The sequence below is a fragment of the Callithrix jacchus genome, chromosome 5 (genome assembly GCF_049354715.1).
Source record: "Callithrix jacchus isolate 240 chromosome 5, calJac240_pri, whole genome shotgun sequence".
In the NCBI taxonomy this organism is placed as follows: Eukaryota; Metazoa; Chordata; class Mammalia; order Primates; family Cebidae; genus Callithrix; species Callithrix jacchus.
The window spans coordinates 4640805-4668068 of NC_133506.1; the positions used below are offsets into that span (position 1 = coordinate 4640805).

Here is a 27264-nt window from a genome sequence, read left to right on the forward strand (position 1 = left end):
GGAGGTTGCAGCTGCAGTCAGCTGAGATCGCGCCATTGTACCCCAGCCTGGGCGACAGAGACACAGTCTCAAAGAAAAAAAAAAAATTCAGCTCCGTTTTAGCGGCGCGGTTTTACAATGCACCTGTGATCGGAGAAGGCGTCGCGCAACACTGCACGCAGCTTGAGGCGCCCGCTCTCCGTCGCTCCGGCCCGCTTCGCCGCAAGGCTTTCTGGTAGCTGTAGTCCCCACGTCTGGCAGCTCCCGCGGCGAGGGAGGCGCGTCCCCGCCCGCGGAACTACAGAGCGTGGCGCGCAGGTCGCGAGGCTCTTCGGCCTCGCCTTCCCTCCCCGCCTGCGCGCCCGCCCCAGTTATCATGGCGGCTCCCTTGGCTCTGGTGCTGGTGGTGGCTGTGACAGTGCGAGCGGCCTTGTTTCGCTCCAGTCTGGCCGAATTTATTTCCGAGCGGGTGGAGGTGGTGTCCCCACTGAGCTCCTGGAAGAGAGGTGAGGCCACGGGCTCGAGCAGCTGGTCAGACCGCACCTGCCCTCTGTCGGCCTCTGTGAATGGGAGGCGGGGGTAGTGACTGCCAGTGCGGGGTTCCCAGAGAACTGACCCTTCTGTGGGGTCCTCGAAGAGGGTGGGGCTGGTGAGGGGAAGGGGTGTGGGGACCGCGTGGTGAGGTTTGGGCCCTGGGGCCGGACCACCTAGTGTTGGGGATGTGAGGGGGGTGTGTCCCATTCAGTGTCTCGGCCGTAGAGTGTGGCCTGTGGAAGGGTTAAGATAGGAGGTGCTTGTGGAGTGCGGTTTGCGGAGGAGTTTGGGATTTGGGGCGGGATCTCGAGGAGTGTTACCTGGGATAAGGGGTGACGTGGAAGGGGGTCCGGGATGAGGGGACTCATTCTGCTTAAGCGAGGAGAGTGTGCGTACGCTTAGACGTCTCTTCTCAGTCTGGGACCTGCAGGGCAGTTTTTGTTCCTGTTCCTTATTAAGTTCTTCCTCAAACATTGTTTTATTACTGACGCCTACGGTGAGAAACAGAAGGTGGGCTGAAGGAGCCGCACAGGCTAGTGAGTGACACAAATCGTTAAAATAATTTATGAAAAGTGTACTTTCTGTGTCCACTCAGCCCTTAGTATTCTGACCCTGAATAAACTGTCCTCTCCCTTTCCAGTTTTCCTAAGAATGTGGATTTGAGCTGACCCTTGAAGGATGTAAGGTTTTAAAAGGGAGATTAGAGAAAAGAGGAGTTCCAGGTAGAAATAGGATGTAAAAACATACAAGGTTGTGAAATGTCCAAAGCAGGGGAGGAATGGGGTGGAAGTTAGGTTAAGGCCAGAATTAGATGATTTAGAAAAAACACCTTTTTTTTTTTTTTTTAACTGAAGTACAATATACCTACAATGTATATTAAGTGTAGAGTTCAGTGAATTTTTACAAACTATTCACTTATGTAGCCAGCACCCATTTCAGGAAACGTTACTAGCACCCCAGAAGAGTCCCCTTTGTGTCCTTTAAATGCTAAAGGTTTTTTTTTTTTTTGAGACAGCATCTTGCTATGTTGCCCAGGCTGGTCTGGAACTCCTGGACTCAAGCAGTCTCACTTGGCCTCCCAAAGTGCTGGGATTACAGGAGTGAGGAATGGCAACTGAGCAAGGCTAAAGTGTTGATGTTATCCCATAGAAACTTTGGCATGGGGAACACAAAATGAATGGGTGTTATGAATAGAGTTAAGGTTTCTAAAAATGGTAACCCTTTATATACCTTTTCTCATTTAGTCCTTACATTTATTTCTGTGTGATAGATGGTATTATTTCCCCCCTTTTACAGATGAGGGAACTGAGATTTGGAGAAATTAATTTGCCCAGGTTTCCTAGTTGGTGAACGGTAATAAAGATAGTAGTAATTCATGTGTGAGATTGTAGTAGCTTGGATTTGTTACCTCTGCATATTATTTTTTTGTTGAACTGAATGGAAGCTGTTTCATTCTTGCTTTCTTCTGAATAACAGAAGACCTGAGGCAGTATTAGGCCCTTCTTCCTCTACTCTAAGAGCATTCCTCATCTCATAATTACTTGTTTATATCCGGTTTTTCCACAATTTCTCTCTCTCTCTCTTTTCTTTCTTTTTCTTTTTTTTTGAGACAGTCTTGCTCTGTCACCAGGCGCCAGGCTGGAGTGCAGTGGCGTGATCTCAGCTCACTGCAGCCTCCACCTCCCAGGTTCCGGCAATTCTCCTGCCTCAGCCTCCGAGTAGCGGGGACTACAGAAACACGCCACCATGCCCAGCTAATATTTATATTTTAGTAGAGACAGGGTTTCACTATGTTGGCCAGGATGGTCTCAATCTCTTGACCTTATGATCTGCCCACCTCGGCCTCCCAGCTCATGCTGGGATTACAGGCATGAGCCACTGTGCCTGGCCTTCTCTCTTTTAAGAGACAGGATCTCACTCTGACACTCAGGCTGGAGTGCAGTGATCATGGCTCACTGCAGCCTTGACCTCCCGGCTCCGGAGATCCTCCCTCTCAGCCTCCCAAATAGCTGGTAGCTGGGACTACAGGCGTGTGCCACCAACCGCACTATTTTTTGTTGTTGTTTTCTGGATTTTTTGTGGAGATGGCGTTTCACTATGTCGCCTAGGCTGGTTTCAAACTCCTGAGCTCAAGTGATCCACCCACCTCAGCCTCCCAAAGTGCTGGGATTCTAGGTGTAAGCTATCACAGCTGGCCTTTTCCATTATATTATGAGCTCCTCGAAGGACTCTTTTATTCATTCCTGAATTCTTTTGTGTCTGGTATAGAGTAGGTTTGTAGTTACTGTTGAATAAATGTGGAAGAAAAGAAAGCATAGGATCTGGTTACTTAAAGGACAGACAGGTGAAGGATTCAAAGATGAGACAGTGTTGTTTGGTGATTAAGAGCACAGGGTCTGGAATCTCAGAAAAGGTTTGACTCTCTAGCTCTGCCACTTGCAAACTGTATGAATTCTTCTTCTAATTAATTTTTGAGATGGAGTCTTGCTCTGTTGCCCAGGCTGGAGTGCAGTGGTACAATCTTAGCTCACTGCAACTCCTGCCTCCTGGTTTCAAGCAATTCTTCTGCCTCAGCCTCCCAAGTAGCTGGGACTTCAGGTGCACACCACCATGCCTGGCTAATTTTTGTATTTTTGGTAGAGACGGGGTTTCACCATATTGGTCCTGACCCTGTGATCCTCCTGTCTTAGCCTCCCAAAGTGCTGGGATTACAGGCATGAACCACTGCGCCTGGCCAAGCTGTATGAATTCTAACATCAGTGTTCCCATCTGTAAAATAGGAAATTATGTATTCCCATTCAATGAGTAAATCTATGTTGAAGCTCAACACAAAAGTGAAAGCCAAAAAGGTGAATTCTAAGGTTTTGAGTTGAGATACTAGGAAAAAATAGTGGTGATATGGGCTGAAATAGATGAATCAGAAAGGACAGAGTAGTAAGTGTTTCGTGTGTGTATGAGGTGATAGTATTCACAGGTTTGGGTCTGGAGCTTGAGGCCAGTGTCAGGGTTAGAGAGAGATTCGTTAACCACCCATCATCTGGATCTGACTTAATCAGCATGCTTATTTGTACCATTTGGGAGGGAGGGTGCAACATCTGTAAGCATTACTTTTCTTCAGTGTGTACCTTCAATGGGATATTTTTTAAAGCAGCTGATTACATAAACCCTAAAAGTCAGGTATTTAAAAATAGTAAAGTAGGACCCCTTCTGGTCTGACATGACATTTTACGTTTTTGAATGATCAGTTCTTTAGGTGAAGGGGCCCTGAATCCAAATTCAAATAGATTTTGATTGGCTATAGTATGGACTGATTTTTTTATTTTATTTTATTTTAAGAGACAGGGTCTCACTCTCTCCCAGGCTGGAGTGCAGTGGCATGATCATAATTCACTGTAGCCTCAACCTTCTGGGCTCAAGAGATTCTCTTGACTCAGCCTCCCAAATAGCTGGGACTGGTGCATGCCACCACATGTTGGTAATTGTTTTTTATTGCTTTTTGTGGAGATGGGATCTCAATATATTGCCTAGGCTGATCTTAGGCTCCTGGCCTCAAGTGATCCTCCTGCCTTGGCCTCCCACAGTGCTGTGATTATAGGCATGAGCCACCATGCCTGGCCTCTTTTTTTTTAAGTAAGTGCAACAAAAGCTCTGGAATTAAGTCATGTTGAACTGATTTGGGCCATATACCAATTCTTGAGTCAATTACTGTGGTCTGCCTAGATCATGTATTTACCTCTTTGGAGAGGAGGCAGTGTCACCTAAAATGTAGAAAAGGGGGGATTATCCCATAGGAAAAACTAGGATTCTGTTACCAAAAGAAGGGAAAACTGATGTTGGGCAGGCACAAATAACCTATCTATTACAATAGGAAAAATATCTTTTTTGTTACCTATTTCTACAAATCCAACGGTTTATTTGATAGTGTAACTAAAATACATATGAATTTCCAGGCCGGGTTTGGTGGCTCATGCCTATAATCCCTGCACTTTGGGAGGCTGAGGTGGGAGGATCACTTGAGCCCAGGAGTTTAAGACCAGCCTGGGCAACAAGGCAAAACTCTGTCTCTACAAAAAATAAAAAAATTAGCTGGACAGGGTTGGCCTATGCCTGTAGTCCAGCTACTTGGGAGGCTAGGGTGGGAGGATCACATGGGCCCAAGAGGCGGAGACTGCAGTGAGCCAAGATCATGCCACTTTACTCCATCCTGGGTGACAGAGTGAGACTCTGCCTTAAGAAAAAGAAATAAGTTTTTAAAGAATGAATTTCCTGTTTGACAAAAGCAGGAGCTTCTTAAAAAATAGGAAATTAACAATGATATAATGCTTTTTGCATGCCAGATATTGTTCTAAGCACTTTAGGTTATGTTAATACACTAATTTGATTTCTAAAATGGCAAACAGTGTTATCATCCCTATTTTAGAGATGAGAAAATTGAGGCATGGAGAGATTAAGTCATTTGCCCAAGGTCACATAGCTAACAATGTTTTGTATGAAGAGCTAGCAGTCTTTAGGTATGGCTGTTCCACCAGTATCATCTTTTTTAGATATCTGTGAGGAGTAATGTTAGAAACTTTCTGCTGGGCCGGGCGTGGTGGCTCACGCCTGTAATCCTAGCACTTTGGGAGGCTGAGGTGGGTGTATCACCTGAGGTCAGGAGTTCAAGACCAGCCTGGCCATCAGGGTGAAACCCCATCTTAAAAAAACAAAGAAACTTTCTGTTGTATTTTAGTCTTTTCTCAGCCTTCATCCAAGATTCACAATTAGTATAGGTTTAGTTTTTTGAGTTCAAGGTAGAGCTCAGGCTGTTAGTACTTATCTCGAAACCCACCTCTACTACAGCTGTGAGAATCAGGGTTGCCAGGTGCAGTGGCTCATGCCTGTAATCCCAGCACTTTGGGAGGCTGAGGTGGGCAGATGAGTTGAGTTCAGGAGTTCAAGACCAGCTTGGCTAACATGGTGAAATCCCAACTCTACAAAAAAGAAATATAAAAATTAGCCAGGTATGGTGGCGTGTGCCTGTAGTCCCAGATACCTGGGAGACTGAGGTGGGAGGATGGCTTGAGCCTACGAGGTGGAGGCTGCAGTGAGCCAAGATTGCACCACTACACTTTAGCCTGGGTGACAGAGAAATACCTTGTCTCAAAAAAAAAAAAAAAAAAAAAGAGGCCGGGTGCAGCGGCTCACACCTGTAATCCCAGCACTTTGGGAGGCCGAGGTGGGCAGATCATGAGGTGGAGACCATCCTGGTTAATGCAGTGAAACCCTGTTCCTACTTAAAATACAAAAGTTAGCCAGGTGTGGTGGCACATGCCTGTAGTCGCAGCTACTTGGGAGGCTGAGGCAGGAGAATCGCTTGAACTCGGGAGACAGAGGTTGCAGTGAACTGAGATTGCACCACTGCACTCCAGCCTGGGCGACAGAGCGAGACTCTGTCTCCAAAAAAAAAGAGGGTCAGGAGGAACACTTCTAATATCACTACTTTAAAAAGCCTTTATGCCTGGGTGCAGTAGCTCATGCCTGTAATCCCAGCACTTTGGGAGGCCAAGGCAGGCAGATCACCTGAGGTCAGGAGTTCGAGACTAGCCTGGCCAACATGGTGAAACCCCATCTCTACTAAAAATACAAAAATTAGCTGGGCATGGTGGCAGGAGCCTGTAGTCCCAGCTACTCAGGAGGCTGAGGCAGGAGAATTGCCTGAACCCAGGAGGCGGAGATTGGGTTATAATGAGCCGAGATCATGCCACTGGACTGCTGCCTGACAGAGCAAGAATCCATCTCTAAAAAAAAAAAAAAAAAAGGCTTTATTATAAAATTAAACAATTAGTAAGCCACACATAACAATGTATTGCATAGTGAATTATTGTAAGGTGAACATTTTTGTAACTGTCATCCAAGTCAAGAACCAGAATTTCCACTCCAGAAGCCCTCCTATCACAATCCCCTTACTCTTCTCATAAGTGACTATTATCCTGACTTTGTAGTAATGACATCTTTGTATTTTTAAAAGTTTTATTACTCAAATGAACATCTCTAGTTCATTTGCCCTTAGTCTTAGTCTTCTTGCCCCTAAAAAAAGTTTTTGTATGTCTTTTAAGTCTCAATTTTTAGGGTCCCAGGTTCCTTTTCTTTTCCTTAGTATTTATCTGTTGAAGAATCCAGACAGAGCTCCATAGTTTGAATTTTCCTGATTATATATCATGATACAGTTTAATATATTCCACTGTCATCTCTATTTCCTGCAAATAGGCAGCTGGATTCAGAGACTAGATACCACTATTTTTTGTCTTTTACTTTTTTTTTTTTTGAGCCAGAGTTTTACTTTGTTGCCCAGGCTGGAGTGCAGTGATACGATCTTGGCTCACTGTAACCTCCACCACCTGAGTTCAAGCAGTTCTCCTGCCTCAGCCTCCTGAGTAGCTGGGGTTACAGGTATGTGCCACCACATCCAGCTTATTTTTGTATTTTTGGTAGAGATGGGGTTTCACCATGTTGGTCAGGCTGGTCTTGAACTCCTGACCTCAAGTGATCCTCTCGCCTGGGCCTCCCAAAGTGCTGGGATTACAGGTGCGTGTCATTATGCCAGCCTGTTTTTTAGCTTTTTACTTGAAATCATTTTAAACTGACAGAACACTTGCAAAGAGAGTGCAGAGAGATCTGTATACCCTTCCCTCAGCTTCCCCCAATGTTAGTATCCTGCATAGTCATAGTACAGTAATCATTAGTACAATACTATTAACTAAACCATAGTTGTTATTAAGATATTACCATTTTTGCTGGGCACAGTGGCTCATGCCTATAATATCAGCACTTTGGGAGGCCAAGGTGAGAGGATGGCTTGAGCCCAGGAATTTGTGACCAGCCTGGGCAACATAGGGAGACTCCCTCTCTACACAATATTAAAAAAAATTAGTTGGCTTGGTGGCATGTACCCGTGTTCCCAGCTACTTGGGAAGCTGAAGTGGGAGGGTTGAGCCTGGGAGGAGGAAGCTGCGGTGGTTGCAGTGAGCTGTGATCATGACACTGCACTTTAGCCCGGCACCAGAGCGAGACCCTGTGTAAAAAAAAAAAAAAATAACATTTTTTTCACTTTATTTTTTTCTGTTCTATGATCTAGGATTCCATATTGCCTTTTTTTTTTTTTTTTTTTTTTTTTTTTTTTTTTTTGGTGAGACAGAGTCTTGCCCTTGTTGCCCAGGCTGAAGTGCAGTGGTGTGATCTCGGCTCACTGCAACCTCCACCTCCCAGGTTCAAGAGATTCTCCTGCCTCAGCCTCCTGAGTAGCTGGGATTATAGGTGCCCACCACCATGCCCAGGTAATTTTTGTATTTTTAGTAGAGATGGGGTTTCACCATGTTGGCCAGGCTGGTGTTGAACTCCTGACCTCAGGTAATCCACTGCCTCGGCCTCCCAAAGTGCTGGGATTACAGGTTTGAGCCACCGCGCCCCGCCCCATATTGCATTTAGTTGTTGTATTTCCTTAGTTGTTTATCTGTGATAGTTCCTTAGCTTTTCCTTGTCTTTAATAACCTTGACACTTTGAAGAGCACTGGTCAGGTATTTTGTAGAATGTCCCTCAATTTGGGTTTGTCTAATGTTTTCTTGTGGTTTGATTGAGGTAATGGATTTTAGGGAAGAATACCACTGAGGTGATATGGTCCTCTCAGTGCATTGGATTAGGGGTACATATTGAAATTCCCTAATGCTGCTGATGTCAGCCATAATCCCTTGGTTAATGCAGTGTCTGCCACATTTCTCCACTGTAAAATGATTGTTTCCCTTTGTAATTAATCAGCATTTTAGGGGATATTCTTTGGGGCTCTGCAAATACTTCTTTTTAAATTTTTGCCTACTAGTTTTTGCATTCATAGGTTAATCTTGCCTGCAGCAGTCATTACTCAGGTGTTCCAGTGATGACTTTTCTATTTCTCTCATTCATTTGTATTTAATAATTAAAATTCTTCTGTAAGGAAGAGTTGTCATTTCATCACATTTATTTATTTATTTTTGCCCTCTCAACCCAGCTTTTCCCAACTCCTGGAAGAACCGGGAAGAGAAGCTTATTTATTTATTTATATCAGTATAGATTAGGATATTTATTTTATACTCTGGACTATATACTATATTCATTCTGTTGTTTAGATTATTCTAGTTTTGGCCATTGGGACCTCTTTCATCCTGACCCCTTTGTCCTTTTGGCACCTCTAGCCCACTTTTTTTTTTAAAGCACATTATTACATTCTAGAACCATAAGATGATACAGGTTTATCTTCCTTAGTTCAGCCCTGGAATTGACTACTTCTTCAAGGAACCCTGGCTCTTTTTATTAGAGAATATTATTTAGAAACAAAGATCTGAATGCTAGTTGTGTTCATTGCACCTGGAGTGACTCTGCTTCTTAGGCCCTCTCAGCTAGAAATATAAGGATACCACTGCTTTTTTTTTTTTTCTTATCTTTGCTCAGTGTATGATAGAAGATACCACTGCTTTTGAACAAGCTTATGCCTTACTGATACGGGAAACTGAAAGATAGTATTTGCCTTATACAGGATGATATGCTTTTATTATCCCCCATAGGAAAAGCACACCAAGGTAACTAAGAATTCTTGGCCAGGCATAGTGGCTCATGACTGTAATCTTAGCACTTTGGGAGGCCAAGATGAGTAGATTGCTTGAGGCCAGGAGTTTGAGACCAGCCTGAGCAAGCAAGACCCCATCTCTACAAAAAACAAAAATTAGTCAAGTGCAGTGGTGCACTCCTGTAGTTCCAGCTACAAGGGAGGCTGAGCTTGAGCCCGGGAATTTAAGGCTGCAGTGAAATGATTGTGCAACTGCATTCCAGCCTGGGCAGAATATTAAGGCCCCTGTCCCTAAAAAAAAAAAAAAAAATTAAAAGCTTGCTTCATGGGCTAATTATCAGTTAAGGGTTGAGAGGCTTTATCCAAAAAAAACTTACATTTTAGAATAGTTGACCATAATTCTTTAGCTCTTACATTAGTTATTAAATAACTAAATAGACCCGTGAAGTGAGATGTGTTATTTGGATGTTCTGGTGTATTTTCACAGGTTTTATTTTGGAGGATACTCCAGGGGAAAAAAAGGGCATAAAGCTGAGTTCTTAGGGTGTCTTTATTGACATTTTGTTTTTTCCCCTAATAGGCACTTTGTGAAACTGACTTTAAAGTGTTTTCTGCATGATACTGTTGAAACTTTTTTTTTGAAATGGAGTCTTGCCTTGTTGCCCAGGCTGGAATCTCAGTTCACTGCAACCTCTGCCTCTCGAGTTCAAACAATTCTCCTGTCTCAGCTTCCTGAGGAGCTGAGACGATAAGCATATGCCCCCACACCTGGCTAATTTTTGTATTTTTAGTAAAGATGGGGTTTCACCATATTGGTCAGGCTGGTCTCAAACGCCTGACCTCAGGTGATCTGCCCACCTTGGCCTCCCAAAGTGTTGGGATTGCAGGCGTGAACCACTGTGCCCAGCCTACTGGAACATTTTTATATATATTGGAGTTTGACAGCCCTGATTATTCTTTTTTTTCTATAGAGTAGATTCACTATTTTAAAGAGGATATTGGTACTCTTGTAGCTTAGATGTTTCCAAACACTGCAGACCAAGTGACAGTTTTTTTTTTTTTCTTTTTTTTGAGGCAGAGTCTTGCTCTGTCACCAGGCTGGAATGCAGTGGCGCAATCTCGGCTCACCGCAACCTCTGCCTCCTGGGTTCAAGTGATTCTTTCACCTCAGCCTCCCCAGTAGCTGGGACCACAGGCTTGTACCACCACGTCCGGCTAATTTTTGTATTTTTAGTAGAGATGGGGTTTCACCATGGCCAGGATGGTCTTGATCTCTTGACCTCATGATCAGCCTGCCTCAGCCTCCCAACAAGTCACAGTTTTTAATCATGTGCACCAAAATTAGAAAAGTAAGGATAGTATTGTTTATCATTAAAGCTAAATGTATTTAATTAAAAATATTCTGAGTTTGTTCTCTTCCTATCCTTTTTTTTTTGATGGGGTCTGGCTCAGTCGCCCAGGCTGGAGTGCAGTGGTACAATCACAGCTCATTGCAGTCTTGAACTCCTGGGCCCAGGCAATCCTCCCACTTCAGCCTCCTGAGTAGCTGGGACCACAGGCACTTACCACCATGCCTGGCTAATTTTTTGTATTTTTGGTAGAGACAGGGTTTCACTGTGTTTCCTAGGCCAGTCTCGAATTCCTGAGCTCAAGCGATCTACCTGCCTCGGCCTCTCAAAGTGCTGGGATTATAGACATGAGCCACTACACCCAGCCATATACTTTTTTATTGTTTTTTGTTGTTGTTGTTGTTTGTTTTGAGACAGAGTTTTACTTCTGTTGTCCAGGCTAGAGTACAACAGCATGATCTTGGCTCACTGCTACCTCCACCTCCGAAGTTCAAGTGATTCTCCTACCTCAGCCTTCCAAGTAGCTGGGATTACAGCACTTGCCACTATACCCGCCTAATTTTTTGCATTTTTAGTAGAGATGGGGTTTCACCACGGCCAGGTTGGTCTTGAACACCTGACCTCAGGTGATCCACCCACCTCCACCTCCCAAAGTGCTGGGATTACAGGCATATGAGCCACTGTGCCTGGTCAACTTTTTAATATTGTAGTACATGGTGGGGTTTAAAAGAAAAATTTTTTTAAACCCTGCTGCACTGGCGTCATACACCATTTGGTGTTTTATCAGCGAAAAAGAAGCTAAAAATGTTTTTACCAGCCTGGGCAATATAGTGAGAGCCTGTTTCTACAGAAAAATTTAAAAATTAACTGGGTGTGGTGACCTGAACCTATAGTCCCAGCTACTCAGAAGGCTGGGGTGGGAGGATTGCTTGAGCCTGGAAGGTTGAGGCTGCAGTGAGCTATGATCACGCCATTACACTCTGGCCTGGGCAACAGAGTGAGTCTCAAAAAAGAAAGGCAAAAACATGCTTTTGTATGAGATTGACCTTTGCCCAGATCAGTTATCAATTAAGTAATATGATGCCATATTTAATCATCAGTATAGCAGAGCCACACTCCAGGCATTTCCAGAGAATACATTAACAAATCCACTGATGTGTAATATCTAGCAAAAGCATATCTGAGATGAATTACATCTTAGGCAATTGCCTGAAAGGTGTGCAGTCTGTGCTCTAGCTATGTACTCACTTTTCATCTGGATTAAACCAGACAAGTGGAGAGTGATGTTCCTGGGTAGGCTCATACTGCTCCCCTGTAGAGTTGCCTTTTTTTTTTTTTTTTTTTTTTTGATGTGGAGTCTTGCTCTGTTGCCTAGGCTGGAGTGCAGTGGCACGATCTCAGTTCACTGCAACCTCTGTCTCCCAGGTTCAAGTGATTCTACCACCGCAGCCTCCCGAGTAGCTGGGACTACAGGTGCCTGCTGCCATGCCCAGCTAATTTTTTGTATTTTTAGTAGAGACGGGGTTTCACCTTGTTAGCCAGAATGGTCTTGATCTCCTGACCTCGTGATCTGCCTGCCTCAGCCTCCCAAAGTGCTGGGATTATAGGCGTGAGCCACCATGCCCGGCCTAGAGTTGCTTTTTTACTACTCTGTGGTAGGATGCCATTGGCTAAGATTGAGAAATGGTTTGCGATGTGATTTGATGTGTCAGTGGTCTCTTTGGGCCTCCGGGAAAGCCGTTAGTGAAGGATTTAATAGCTGTTACACAGCAACCTTTTTATGCAGTTGCCTGAGGAAGGTTTCTTTTTGGTCCCAGAATAAGGACCAGTTATAATGCTCTTGAGCAATATACTTTTATTTTATGGCCACCACGAATCATAAAATGGATTAGGTTTCCTTCTTTAGGATCATCTTATTAAGTTTAAAGTCATATGTATAGCCACTCCTTACACATATGTAGTGGTTTCTTTTCTTTTCTTCTTTTGTTTGATACAGGGTTTCCTTCTGTCACCCAGGCTGGAATGCAGTAGCATGATTATGAATCACTGCAGCTTTGATCTCCTGGGCTCAATTGATTCTCCCACTTCAGCCTCCCAAGTAGCTGGGACTACAGGCACACACCACCATGCTCCAGCTAAATTTTGGGTCTTTTTTTATAGATACAGGGTCTCCTTACGTTGCCCAGCCTGATCTTGAACTCCTTGAGCCCTGCCTGCCAATTTTTTAATAGGTAACTCAATCACCTGATTCAAAAATAAAAAGTAGCTGGGTGCAGTGGCTCACGCCTGTAATCCCACCACTTTAGGAGGCCAAGGTGGGAAGATTGCTTGAGCCCAGGAGTTCAAGACCAGTCTGAGCAACATGGCAAGACACTGTCTCTACTAAAAAAAAAAAAATTTAGCTGGGTGTGCTGCCGTGGGCCTGTGTTCTTAGCTACTCGGGAGGCCAAGGTAGGATAATTGCTTGTGCTCAAGAGGTTGAGGCTGCAGCGAGCTGTGTTTATACAAACCCTGTGCTCTAGTCTGGATGACAGAGCGAGACCCTGCCTCCAAACAAAACAAACAAACAAAAATATTTCTTTTGAATAATTGTAAAATAATACATCCTCATTGCTAAAGATTCAGAAAATGAAGATGAAAAAAATCAAACATCTTCTGTAACCTTATCCAGAAATGGTCATTGTGAACATTTAAATATTTATTTTTCCAGGCATTTCTCATTGAATACATGTTCATTCTTATTTTTTCAAATAATTAAATGAATGAATGCTTATAGGAATTTAAACTGAAACTCTACAAACAAAGCTATTAAAAAATGGACATTTTTGAGAGCCTGAGCCAGGCAGATCACTTGAAGTCAAGAGTTCGAGACTAGCCTGGCCAACATAATAAAACCCCGACTCCACCAAAAATACAAAAATTAGCTGGTCTGGTGGCAGGCACCTGTAATCCCAGCTACTCGGTGGCTGAGGCAGGATAATCACTTGAACTCGGGAGGCAGAAGTTGCAGTGAGCCGAGATTATGCCACTGTACTCCAGCCTGAGTGATGGAGTGAGACTCTGTCTCAAAAAAAAAAAAAAAGGGCAAAGGGCCGGGCATGGGGGCTCATACCTGTAATTCCAGCACTTTGGGAGGCTGAGGCAGGCAGAATTGCTTGAGCCCAGGAGTTTGAGACCAGCCTGAGTCACATGTTGAAACCCCATCTCCACAAAAAATACAAAAATTAGCTGGGCATGGTAATGCACACCTGAAGTCCCAACTACTCAAGAGGCTAAGTTGGGAGGATTGCTTGAGACTGAGAGGTCAAGGCTGCAGCGATCCCTGATCATGCCACTGTACTCCAGCCTGGGCAATAGATTGGGACCCTGACTCAGAAAAAACATAGGGGCTAGGGACAAAAGACATGAACCAGACACTTCTCAAAAGAAGACATACACATGGCCAACAAGCATATGAAAAAAATGCTCAACATAATTAGTCATTAGAGAAATGCAAATCAAAACCACAATGAGATACTATCTTATACCAGTCAGAATAACCATTATTAAAAAGTCAAAAAATAATGGGCACTGGCAAGGTTGTGGAGGAAAGGAAACACTTATACACTGCTGGCGGGAGTGTAAATTAGGTTCAGCCATTGTGGAAAGCAGTTTGAAGACTTCTCCAAGACTTCTCCTAAAACAGAACTACCATTCAACCCAGGAATCCCATTACTAGGTATATATACCTACAGGAATATAAATTGTTCTGCCATAGAGATGCATCCATGTGTATGTTCATCGTAGCGGTATTCGCAGTAGCAAAGACATGGAATTAACCTGAATGCCCATCACTGGTGGACTGGATAAAGAAAATGTGGTATACATATACACCATGGAACACTATGTAGCATAAAAAAAAGGAATGAGATCATGTCCTTCGTACCAACATGGATGGAGCTAGAGACATTATCCTAAGCAAATTAATGCAAGAACGGAAAACCAAATACAGCATATTCTCACTTATAAGTGGAAGCTAAACACTGAATATACATGGACACAAAGAAAGGAACAATACATACCTGGGCCTACTTGAGGATGGAGGGTGGGAGGAGGGTGAAGATCAAAAAGCTACCTGTGAGGTACTATGCTTATTACCTGGGCGATGAAATCTGCACTCCAAACCTCTATGACATGCAATTTACCCATGTAACAAAACTGAATACCCCCTCAACCCCCAAAAAATTTGGAAAGGAAAATAAATAAATAAAAGCCAAGAGAAATTGCTAAAATGGTCATTTTTAAAAATCGCCAAAAAAACCCCTATCATATTTTATACACTGTGTTTTGACTTGCTTTTCATTTAATAATATTTTATAGGCTGCTTTTCTTCAGTAAATATAGATCTCTGGTACACTTTTTAATTTTAAGTCTTGATTTTGCGATAATTTTAGATTTTCAAAAATGTTGCAAGAATAGTCGAGTTCCTGTTTACCCTTCATTCAGCTTCTTCCAATGTTAACATTCGGCATCACCATAGTCCAATGACCTAAACCAGAAAATTAACATTGATGCAATGCTATTAACTAATTATAGGCCTTATTAGAATTTTGTCACTTTGCCCTGCTAATGTCCAATTTTCCAATCTGTGATTCCACTTTGCACTTAGTCATTTTGTCTCCTTAGTCTCTTCTAATCTGGGATACTTCCTCAGACTTAACATTTTAAAAAATATTTATTTTTAATTTTTGTGGGTACATAGTAGGCGTATATAGGCTTAATTTTTTCTTTTTTGAGATGGAGTCTTACTCTGTTTCCCAGGCTGGAGTGCAATGGTGCGATCTTGGCTCACTGCAACCTCTGCCTCCCAGGTTCAAGTGATTCTCTTGCCTCATCCTTCAGAGTAGCTGGGATTACAGGTGCCCAACACTGTGCCTGGCTAATTTTTGTATTCTTAGTAGAGATGGGGTTTTACCATCTTGGCCAGGCTGGTCTTGAACTCCTGACCTTGTGATCCACCCGCCTCAGCCTCCCAAAGTTCTGGGATTATAGGCATGAGCCACCTCACCCAGCCTAGGCTTAATAGTTTTAAGAGTACTGGCCAGTTATTTTATGTCTCCATTTGGGTCTGCCTGATGTTTTCTCACAATTAGACTGAGGTTACCCCCTTTTTTTTTTTTGAGGAGTCTCTGTTGCCTAGGCTGTAGTGCAGAGGTACAATCTTAGCTCACTGCAGCCTCCACCTCCCAGGTTCAAGTGATTCTCCTGCTTCACCCTCCCAAGTAGCTGGGATTACAGGTGTGCGCCACCATGCCTGGCTAATTTTTATATTTTTAGTAGAGACGGCGTTTCACCATGTTGACCAGGCTGGTCTCGAACTCCTGACCTCAGGTGATCCACCTGCCTTGGCTTCCCAGAATGCTAGGATAATAGATGTGAGCTACTGCCCATGTAAAATTATTTTTCCCCTTGAAAATACTCTGTTTCTCATATTTTTTGCCCACCAATTTTAGCATCCATTGATGATACTTGCCTTTTGTGATTATTACTATGGATGGAGTATGCCAAGTGGTGATTTTCTATTTCATTGTTTCTTCTACATTTGATCCTTAGAATTCTCTGTAGGGAAAAGCTCTCCTTTCTTTTCCACTTATTTATTTATTATTTATAACGTAGTATAATTTTAACTATAAAGGATTCCATTATATAGAGATATGTATTATAATTCATTTAAATAAATCTCCATTAATGGACATTGAGATTATTTCTAATTGTTCAGTACTCTGAGCACTATCAGGAACATCCTTTTTGGACACTTTTCCAGTTATTTCCCTAGGGTAAACTGCCCTAAGAACGATCATATCTTGGTCAGAAGGCACACACTTAAAAAGCACATATTGCCTGGTCGAAAAGTTAATACAAATATCACTCAAATGAGCAGCATATGAGAGTGACTGCCCATAGTTTCCTCACACTATGGTAACATTTCTCACTGGCTTCTAATTTGTTCTCTTATTATGCTTTGAAATGGGGAAGATTATGCATAAATGAGACAATTTTTAGAGTGGGTGAGAGTTTCAAGGAACTAGAAGGAAGTATATAGTTTAACATAAAATGCCTTATGATGAGTGCTGCCCACGATGAGAAAGGATGCTGTCTATGGAAGAGAGTTTCCCCTCATCAGAAATGTTCAAGGCCACTTGCTGGGGATGAGGTAAAGGGGGTTAGATAAACTCTGAGGACCTTTTTGGTTCTTGGGGTATCTAACACTGTAGCTGCCTGCTTAGTCTGAGTGAACTTGTATGTCTTGTTTTTCAGTGGTTGAAGGTCTTTCACTGTTGGATTTGGGAGTATCTCCATATGCTGGAGCAGTATTTCATGAAGTAAGTGTTTCTATTTTCTTTTCTGGGGACCAAGAGTAGTTTACAGTCACAGATACCAAAGCTTAACCTCTGTTTTGTACAAACATTTGAAAAGATGTATTGTTGACAGTCATATTTAGAAACAGCCCGTTTTTACATATCCTCTGCATAAGAAAGAGGTTTTGCAATTGCAGTGGAAATGATCCGGATTAAGATTGTAACTGGGGAAGCAGATAAGGCTTCTGTAGGAGTTACCATTTGTAATGGTAAAGAAGTTGCAAACAGTCCTCAGTCCACAAATAGGTTATATGCTCATTCGCTTGTGATTTGTTGTTTGGAATATGCTTTCCCATGAAAACAATGGCAGTAACGTTTTTTTAGAAAGCCCACAGAAGCCGACTCAACCCATAAAATTAGCTTTCTTTTTCTTTTGACAGGGTCTACTCTGTCACCCAGGCTAGAGTGCAGTGACACAATCACAGCTCACTGCAGCCTCGACCTCCTGGGCTCAAGTGATCCTCCTACATGAGTCTCCGGAGTAGCAGGGACCACCACTGTGTACCATCATGCCCAGCTAATTTTTATTTAAAATTAGCTCTCAAGAATAGTAAAAACACTCTTAATTAGGTCTGCATGATCTCTTTTTACAGCAATAGCTTCCTGACAGGTCTTTCTGCATTCAGTCTTGCTCGTTTACTGCGGTCAGAGCCATGTTTCTAAAATGCGAATCTGTTTTTATCACTGTCTTGCTCTGCACCTTTGAGGGCTCACCATTGATCTCAGGATAAAAGCCAGATACCTTAGAGGCACATACAAAGCCCTGAAGACCCTCCTCACTACATCTACCACATTTCTTTCCACTACCCTTTCCATTCTTATTGGCCATATGATTTTAAAGAAGAAGTTTTCTAATTTGACAATGTACCTTCTAATTTTTTTTTTTTTTTTTTTTTCTGAGACAGAGTCTTGCTCTAGTGCCCAGGCTGCAGTGCAGTGGCACGATTTCGACTCACTACAACTTCTGCCTCCCAGATTGACGCGATTCTCCTGCCTCAGCCTCCCCAGTAGCTGGGATTACAGGCGCCTGCCACCATGCCCGGCTAATTTTTGTATTTTTAGTAGAGACGGGGTTTCACCCTGTTGGCAGCTGGTCTCAAACTCCTGACCTCAGTTGATCCGCCCATCTCGGCCTCCCGAAGTGCTGGGATTACAGGCATGAGCCACTGCATCAGGCCTTTTTTATTTTATTTTTTTAAGACAGGGTCTTGCTCTGTCACCCAGGCTGGAGTATAGTAGCATGATCACGGCTCACTACAGTCTTGACCTCCTGGGCTCAAGCAATCCTCCTACCTCAGCCTCCTGTGTAACTGGGACTACAGGCATGCACCACCACCGCTGGCTGACTTTTAAAAATTTCTTTGTAGAGATGTGGGTCTTGTTACATTGCCTGGGCTGGTCTTTAACTCGTAGGCTCAAGTAATCCTCCTGCCTTGGCCTCCGAAAATGTTAGGATTACAGGCATTAGCCACTGTGCTTGGCCCTAATTTTTATAGTTATCTCTCATGTACTTTGAGAACCATTCTTTTTGTTGTGTTTTGTTTTTGGTTTTTGGTTCTTCTAGGTAATCTTTCAAAAGCATTCAACTTGGTCCTGATAAAAATAACAACTGTCTTTTGCATTTCAATTTTATTATCGCTGTGTTAATATCTAACCAAACTGGGATAACAAGAACTACTGGCAAAAACAGGTTAGGAACAACTTAAGAGACTCCTCTTTTTTAATTTTTTTTTTTTTTTTTGAGACAGAGTTTGGTTCTTTTGCCCAGGTGGAGTGAAGTGGCACCATCTTGGCTTACTGCAACCTCCACCCGCCCCAGATTCAAGCAATTCTCCTGCCTTAACCTCCCTTTGCCCAGGTGGAGTGAAGTGGCACCATCTTGGCTTACTGCAACCTCCACCCGCCCCAGATTCAAGCAATTCTCCTGCCTTAACCTCCCTTTGCCCAGGTGGAGTGAAGTAGCACCATCTTGGCTTACTGCAACCTCCACCCGCCCCAGATTCAAGCAATTCTCCTGCCTTAACCTCCCTTTGCCCAGGTGGAGTGAAGTAGCACCATCTTGGCTTACTGCAACCTCCACCCGCCCCAGATTCAAGCAATTCTCCTGCCTTAACCTCCCTTTGCCCAGGTGGAGTGAAGTAGCACCATCTTGGCTTACTGCAACCTCCACCCGCCCCAGATTCAAGCAATTCTCCTGCCTTAACCTCCCGAGTAGCTGGGATTATAGGCAGATGCCTATAGTTAGCCTGGCTAATTTTTCCATGTTTAGTAGAGACAGGGTTTCGCCATGTTGGCCAGGCTGGTCTTGAACTCCTGACCTCAGGTGATCCATCTGCCTCAGCCTCCCAAAGTGCTGGGATTATAGGCAAGAGCCACTGGGCTCAGCCAAGAGACTCTTAGTAAGTACACAGTTCAGTTATTGGAACAGATGTATGTGGGCATGCCAAAGAGTAACCCACTTGCCGCAAGGGCTCAGTGTTCTGTAGGCCTTGGGCAGTATGTTTCCTAGGCAGAATAATAACCCGCTGAGAGATTTCTGACACACTCTCATTGTGCCACAGCTCCATATTCTCTATCACCTAGAGATGGCATTGCTCATGCTATTGTTTCCTTATGGAGAACCACTCTTCTCTATTTCTGTGGCTGGTACTAGCATTCAGATGTTAGCTCAGGCTTTTGTCTCCTCTAGAAAGCTGTCTCTTATCACCTTAGTCTTCCAAAGAATCTTTGTCATGGCTCAGGTCACACTCTTGAAATTGCCTGTGTTCATTTGACTAATTATGAGGTCTTCAAAACAGGTGCTGGCCCCTTCTTATCACTTACTCCTAGGGCCTGTCTCTCTCAGCAGATGTATTACAATCCTTCCCTCCCTTCTCTCCTTCCTTTAGTAAAGATTTGTTAAATATGCACTACTCTTCTAGGTGTTAGGGATACAAAATAAGACACAGTCCCTGGCTTCGTGGTGCTTATACTTCTGATAGAAACAAACAATAAGTTTGTAAAAAAAGAAACGTCAGAGCCAAGAGTATCACCAGGGATAAAATTCATTTCGTAAGTATAAAAGAGATAACAATCCTAAATATTTATGTACCAAATGACAGAGCTTCAAAATATATGAAGTAAAGACTGATAGAACTACAAGGAGAAATAGATCCACAATTATAGAGATTTCAATATCTCTTTCTCAATGATTGGTAGAACAAGCAGCAGAAAATCAGCAAAGATATAAAAGACTTGAATAACAACCAACTTGGGCCAGACATGGTGGCTCATGCCTGTAATCCCAGCACTTTGGGAGGCCAAGATGCGGGAATCACTTGAGGTCAGGAGTTTTAAGACCAGCCTGACCAACATGGTGAAACCCCATCTCTACTAAAAATACAAAAATTAGCTCGTGTGGTGATATGCACCTGTAATCCCAGCTACTCAGGAGGCTGAGACAGGAGAATCTCTTGAACCTGGGAGGCAGAGGTTGCAGTGAGCTGGGCAACAAAGCTAGACTCTGTCTCCAAAAAACAACAACAAAAAAACCAACTTGACCTAGTTGTCATTTATAGAACACTCTATCCAATAACAGCAAAACTCATAATTCTTTTCAAATATACATGGAACATTTGCAAGATAGACCATATTCTGGTCTATAAAACAAAACCCAATCAATTTAAAAGGATTCAAGTTATACAAAATATATTCTCTGACCACAATGAAATTAAACTTAAAATACCAGAAAGATATCTAGAGAATCCCCAGATATTTAGAAATGCAGTAACATAGTCTTAACCCATGGATCAAAGAAGAAATCAGAAAGGAAATTAGAAAGTATTTTGAAATGAATGAAAATGAAAACACAACCCATCAAAATATGTGGGATGTCATTAAGTAGTACTTAGGGAGAGATTTATCACACTGCATGCTTATATTAGAAAAGAACACCTCAAGTCAATGACCAGAAATTATACTCAAAGTAAGCAGATTGAAAGAAATAATAAAGATCTGAGCAGAAACAAAGGGTAGAAAACAAAACTTAATAGTGAAAATCACTGAAACAAAGATGGTTCCTTGGGATGAGCATTAAAATTGATAAACTTGGGAATGATGGATATGTTTACTTTCTTGATTGCAATGGTTTCATGGGTGTACACATAGGTCAAAATTTGTCAAATTGAGGCCAGGCACAGTGGCTCTTGCATGTAATCCTAGCACTTTGGGAGGCCAAGGTGGGAGGATTGCTTGAGCCTAGGAGTTCAAGACCAGCCTGGGCAACATAATGAGACTCTGTCTCTATCAAAAAAAAAAAAAAATTAGCTGGTTGTGGTGGCATGTGCCTGTAGTTCCAGTTACTCAGGAGGCTGAGTTGGGAGGATCACTTGAGCCTGGGAGGTCTAAGCTGCAGTGAGCCATGATTATACCTCTGTACTCCAGCCTGGGCAACAGAGTAAAACTGTGACTCAAAAAGCAAAAATAAAAATAAACCAAATCGCTGGGACTACAGATGCATGCTACCACGCCCAGCGAATTTTTTTATTTTTTGTAGAGATGGGGGTCTCACTTTGTTGCCCAGCATGGTCTCAACCTCCTGTCCTCAAGTGATCTTCCCACCTTTGCCTTCTAAAGTGTTGTGATTACAGGTGTGAGCCACCAAATCTGTCTGGAACCTGGATTTAAATTAGAATGTGACTCCGAAGTCCCTGTTCTTTCTACTAGCTAACTTGTTCTCACTAAAACGCCTGTCAATAACATCTACAGTGTTACAGGACACATTCATGCATATGGTTTAGTGTTGGGAAGACGTGCTCCTGAGTCATCAGCATGGGCTCACTAAAACCAAGTCATGTAATTCCCTTCTGCTTCTGGTGGATTGGTGAATGGACTTGTAGTGGCACACCAACCCCTCTACCAAGAACAGCTAGAAAAGCAGGATGAATTTGAAAAAAAGAAAAAAAACCTACATCTGCTGGAAGGCATTGGAAAGTACCAAGATAGCCAGGACTCCAGGGACTAAGATCCCAGAGGGGATACTACCCAAAGTAATACCAACAGTCTGAGCCGCTTTGTCCTAGAAGCATTTACCAATTTGTAAGTGACACAGGCAGAGAGGCAGAGAAGCAGAACAGAAATTGGCTGGCTAGAGACCAAGAAGCTAAGCAGAGCTACTGGCATCTCAGGGTGCTCTCAGGGAAATAAAATTTTGAGTGCAGGACCAACCAAAATGGCAAGGCTCTGGAAAAGGACTTTCCTTTAGGCTGGAACTTCTGAAGGACTACACACTAGGACTAAGGGTAGATCAATATAGACTAGTTTTACAAAGACTAAATCCAGCTTCAAATTAGCTCAATCCCTAAAGTGAAACAATTCTATTGTACTTACAGCTTAAAGAAATCTTTTCCAGAAGAAAATACCCTCATCTGAGCTGCTATAGTTTTTTATACATAATGTTCATCATTCAATAAAAAATTACCAAGCATTGGCCGGGCGTGGTGGCTCGTATCTGTAATCCCAACACTTTGGGAGGCCGAAGCTGGCGGATCACCTGAAGTCAGAAGTTGAGGACCAGCATGGCCAACATGGTGAAGCCATGTCTCTACTAAAAATACAAAAATTAGCCAGGCATGGTGGCATGTGCTTGTAGACCCAGCTACTCAGGAGGCTGAGGCAGGAGAATCACTTGAATATGGGAGATGGAGGTTGCAGTGAGCTGAGATCATGCCATTGCACTCCAGCCTGGATGACAGAACAAGATTATGTCTCAAAAAAAAAAAAAAAAGCTGGGCGCGGTGGTGCATGCCTGTAGTCCCAGCTACTCAGGAGGCTGAGGTGGGAGGATTGTTTGAGCCCAGGAGTTCTGGGCTGTAGTGGGCTATGCCAGTTGGGTGTCCGCACTCAGTTTGGCATCAATATGGTAACCTCCAGGGAGCGAGCAGAGGACCACCAGGTTGCCTAAGGAGGGGTGAACCGGCCCAGCTCGGATACAGAGCAGGTCAAAACTCCCATGCTGATCAGTAGTGGGATCATGCCTTTGAATAGCCACTGCACTCCAGCCGGGGCAACATAGTGAGACCCCGTCTCTTTAAAAAAAAAAAAAAAAAGAAAAAGAAAAGGAAAAAAATCACTAAGCAAAATAAGAGACAAAAAAAGGCAATAATTCTTGAAACAGATTGACAGGTGATTTAGATATTGAAGTTATCAAACTACTTAGACTTTAAAATAGCAGTGATCAGCTAGATGCAGTGTCGCATGCTTGTAATCCCAGCACTTTGGAAGGCTGAGGTGAGTAGATCACTTGATGCCAGGAGTTCAAGACCAGCCTGGCCAATATGGCGAAATCCCGTCTCTACTAAAAGTACAAAAAATAGATGGGTGTGGTGGTATATGCCTGTAGTTCCAGCTGCTTGAGATGCTGAGGTGGGAGGGTCACTTGAGTCCAGAAAGTGGAGGTTGCAGTGAGCTGAGATTGTGCCACTGCATTCCAGCCTGGGTGACAATGTGAGACCCTATCCCCCCCAAAATAAAATAAAATAGCTATAATCAATTATTAATATGTTCAAAAAATAAATAACAGAATTTCACCAGGGTATGTAAAAAATGAATCAAATGGAAATGGAAACCATAGTAAATTAAGAATATAATAGATGATCCAGGCACAGTGGCTCATGCCTATAATCCCAGCACTTTGGGAGACCAAGATGGATAGATCATTTAAGGTCAAGAGTTCAAGACCAGGCTGGCCAAGGTGGTTAAACTCTGTTTCTACTAAAAACACAAAAATTAGGTGGGCATGGTGGCACACACCTGTAATCTCAGCTACTCAGGAGGCTGAGGTGGGAGAATTGCTTGAACCTGGGTGTTTGAACTTGGGAGGCGGAGGTTGCCGTGAGCCCAGATCACACCACTGTACTCCAGCATGGGTGACAAAGCAAGAGTCCGTCTCAAAAAAAAAAAAAAAAAAAAGGTAATAGATTAATTTAGCTGCAGATTACACAAAGCTAAAGAGAAGATTAGTAAGGAAGATAAGGTCTGTTGATAATACCTAGATTGAAGCTTGGAGAGAAATGGGTAGAAAACACAGAAAAAAACCCCAAGATCTGAAACACAGTAAAACACTGTAAACAACCCAACATATGTATCAGTGGAGTTCTAGAATGAGAGAAGAGACAGAATGGGGCAGAATCAGTATTTGAGAAGATTATGGCTGAAATTTTTTCAAAATTTACTAAGATTTTTATTTAAATAGTCTGGGCAACCTGGGGAAACCCTGTCTCTACAAAAAATACAAAAATTATCTGTGTGTTGTGGTGCACATCTGTAGTCTCACCTACTCAGGAGGCTAAGGTAGGGGGGATCACCCGAGCCTGGGGAGGTCAAGGCTGCAGTAAGCCATGATCACACCACTGGTTTTTTTTGGGGGAGAGGTGACTTTGTCTCAGAAAAACACCCCCCCAAAAAAAACCCAAAACATTTTGCATATAAGGACACAGAAAGGTGGAAAATAAAATGACAGAAAAAACTACATTATGCAAAGAGCCCAAAGAGGCAGATGTAACTATACTATCAAATCAAGAAGATTTTAAGACAAACCTTACTAGAGATGAAGAGGATTATTTTATAATGATAAAAAGATGACTGCACCTAGAAGATACATAGAACTGCATCTAATTACATAGCTCCAAAATATATAGAGCAAAAATGACAGTCACAGTGGGGATTTTATTTATTTTATTTTATTTTTTGAGACAGGGTTTCACTTCGTTGCCCAGGTCGGACTGCAGTGGCACAAACAGGGCTCACTACAGCCTCCATCTCCCTGGGCTCAAGCATTTCTCCCAACTCAGCCTCCCGAGTAGCTGGGTACAGGTGCATGCCACCTTGCATGGCTAATTTTTTAAATATTTTGTAGAGGCAGGGTTCCACTATGTTATCCAGGCTGTGTTCTCAAATGCCTAAGTTAAGCGATCCTCCCACCTCAGCCAGGCAAAGTGCTGAGATTACAGGCATGAGCCACTGTGCCTGGCTGGGAGATTTTTAACATACCTCTTTCGGTCATCGATAGAACAAATAGACCAAAAAAAAATCAATAAGGATGTAGAAGATTTGAACAAATCCTTAGCAAATTGAACCTAAATACCGTATGTAGAATGATGCAACCATAAATGTTGGTATGCATATTCAAATGTACATGCAGCACTTGCCAAAGTTGATATATAAAGGGCCATTAAGCAAGTCACAACACACTTTAAATGATTGGAATCATATAGTGTATTTTCTATGGCCACAGTAGAGTTAAGCCAGAAAGAAATTATAAAAATATAAAAAGAGAGCGGCTGCCAGGACCCCACCCCGCGGGCCTTCCCGGAAAAAAAAAAAATTATACATATATATATATATATGTATATGTGTGTGTGTGTATATATATATATATATATATATAAATATATAAAGAATGGGAGGCCAAGGCAGGCAGATCACGAGGTCAGGAGTTCGAGACCAGCCTGGCCAACAGAGTGAAACCTGTCTCTACTAAAAATAGAAAAAAATTAGCTGGGCATGGTGGTGGGTGCCTGTAATCCTCGCTACTTGGGAGACTGAGGAAGGAGAATCACTTGAACCCAGGGGGCGGAGGTTGCAGGTAGCCGAGATTGTGCCACTGCACAGCAGCCTGGGTGACGGTATGAGACTCCACCTCAAAAAAAAAAAAAAATAAGAAAAAGAAAAAACTCCCAGGCATTTGGAAATTGAACATAGTACATTTTAAAATAGTCTCAAAGAAGAAATGTTAGTGGAAATTATATTTTCATGCTTGCTTCTTTCTGTCCAAAATAAATTTTAAAAAAAGAAAAATAATATATTTTCAACTGAATGATAGTGAAAGAAATGAATGGATGGGAACAGTGGCTCATACCTGTAATTTCAGCACTTTGGGAGTCTGAGGTGGGTGGATCACTTGAGGTTAGGAGTTCGAGACCAGCCTGGCCAACATGGTTAAACCCCGTCTCTATTAAAAATACAAAAATTAGCTGGGCATGATGGTGGGTGCCTGTGGTCCCAGCTACTCAGGAGGCTGAGGCAGGAGAATCGCTTGAACCCTGGAGGTGGAGGTTGCAGTGAGCTGAGATTGTGTCACTGCACTCCAGCCTGGGTGACAGAGTGAGAATCCATCTCAGAAAAAACCAACATATCAAAACTTGTATGATGCAACTAACGCCATACTTATAGGAAAATGTATTGCCTTAAACAATAAAAAACGAAATACTATCAACAGTTTTGTCAGTGAGCTTGAAAATTTAGATGAAATGGACCAATGCCTAGAAAAACACAACTTACCTGAACTGCCAAGGAAAAAACAACAAATCTGAATAATGTTTTATCTGTGAAAGAAATCAAATTTGTAATTTAAAATCTTCTGTCAAGGAAAGCCCAGGCAGAGATGGCTTCACAGTGAGTGAATTTTCCCAAATCTTTGAGGAAGAAATAACATGAATCTTTTCTGAACTATTCTCAAGAATTTAAGAAATAAAGAAAAAAATATTATACAAACTTATTAGACAACAGAAGAAGTTCAGTGAGTGAAATTAAATCAGCAACCTTGGTTCTCTGTAGAATTCCCCTCGGCTATTATATATGTTACAGAGCTACAATTTACCTCTTACCTTTAGTATGTCCACTTGTTCTTTAATGGATATTTAGCACATCAGACTTTATTTCCTTTACTCAATTCAACAGATAGTTCCAGCAGCACAAAATGGCCCAGTGATACTGAATTATTCTCCCCAATATGCACATTAACCAGCTGGCATAGAACAGAATAGTTGCTGATACCATAGTTTGCTCCCCACTCCCTGCTCTGGAAACTAATTAAGGTTTAACTTAATTTTTTTCACATGTCTGTTTTTCTTCTGCAGACTCCATTAATAATATACCTCTTTCATTTCCTAATTGACTATGCTGAATTGGTGTTTATGGTAAGTAATCTTCCATATAAAATTGATACGTGTATATTTTACAGTTTATTTTCTCTCTCCCTTTTTTTTTTTTTTTTTTTTTTGAGATGGGGGTCTCACTGTGTTGCCCAGGTTGGTCTTGAACTCCTGGACTTAAGTGGTCCTCCCATTTCAGCCTCCTCAGCACTTGGGACTATGGGCACATGCCACAGTGTCCAACTTGTCATCTTGTTTTTAAGAAAAAAAAAAATCTGTCTTAGGAACTCAAGAGTTTCTCAGAGAATAAAATAAAAGCAACAACTTACATCTTTACTTTGAATTCATGCAACTGTGGCAGTATTATGGAAGTGTGAGGAATAGTCTGATGTGTAACCAGTTCCAGACACTCACTCTTTTTAGAATTTGGTTTCTGGACTATATATAGTCTTGAATTTTCTAGCTCTGAGATTCTACGGTTGGCTTTCATTGTGATACCAGTGTCAGGGCATTCTGA

General features: G+C 42.5%; 1 protein-coding gene across 5 annotated transcripts in view; it reads left to right on the forward strand.

Annotated features, from left to right (window-relative positions):
- Nucleotides 1–348: 348 nt before the first annotated feature.
- Nucleotides 349–27264, forward strand: part of PIGU (phosphatidylinositol glycan anchor biosynthesis class U) — a 104005-nt gene continuing 77089 nt past the window's right edge. For 4 of the 5 annotated variants that reach the window (XR_013535024.1, XM_008995495.5, XM_002747261.6 and 1 more), the window contains exons 1-3: nucleotides 349–485; nucleotides 16736–16800; nucleotides 26733–26792. Coding sequence is in view for 4 of the 5 variants with exons in the window: in XM_008995495.5 (XP_008993743.1) it covers nucleotides 356–485; nucleotides 16736–16800; nucleotides 26733–26792 (255 nt within the window). In the remaining variant the exon portion in view is untranslated. The remainder of the gene's footprint in view (nucleotides 486–16735; nucleotides 16801–26732; nucleotides 26793–27264) is intronic. The other variant, XM_054255106.2, reaches the window with a different exon arrangement.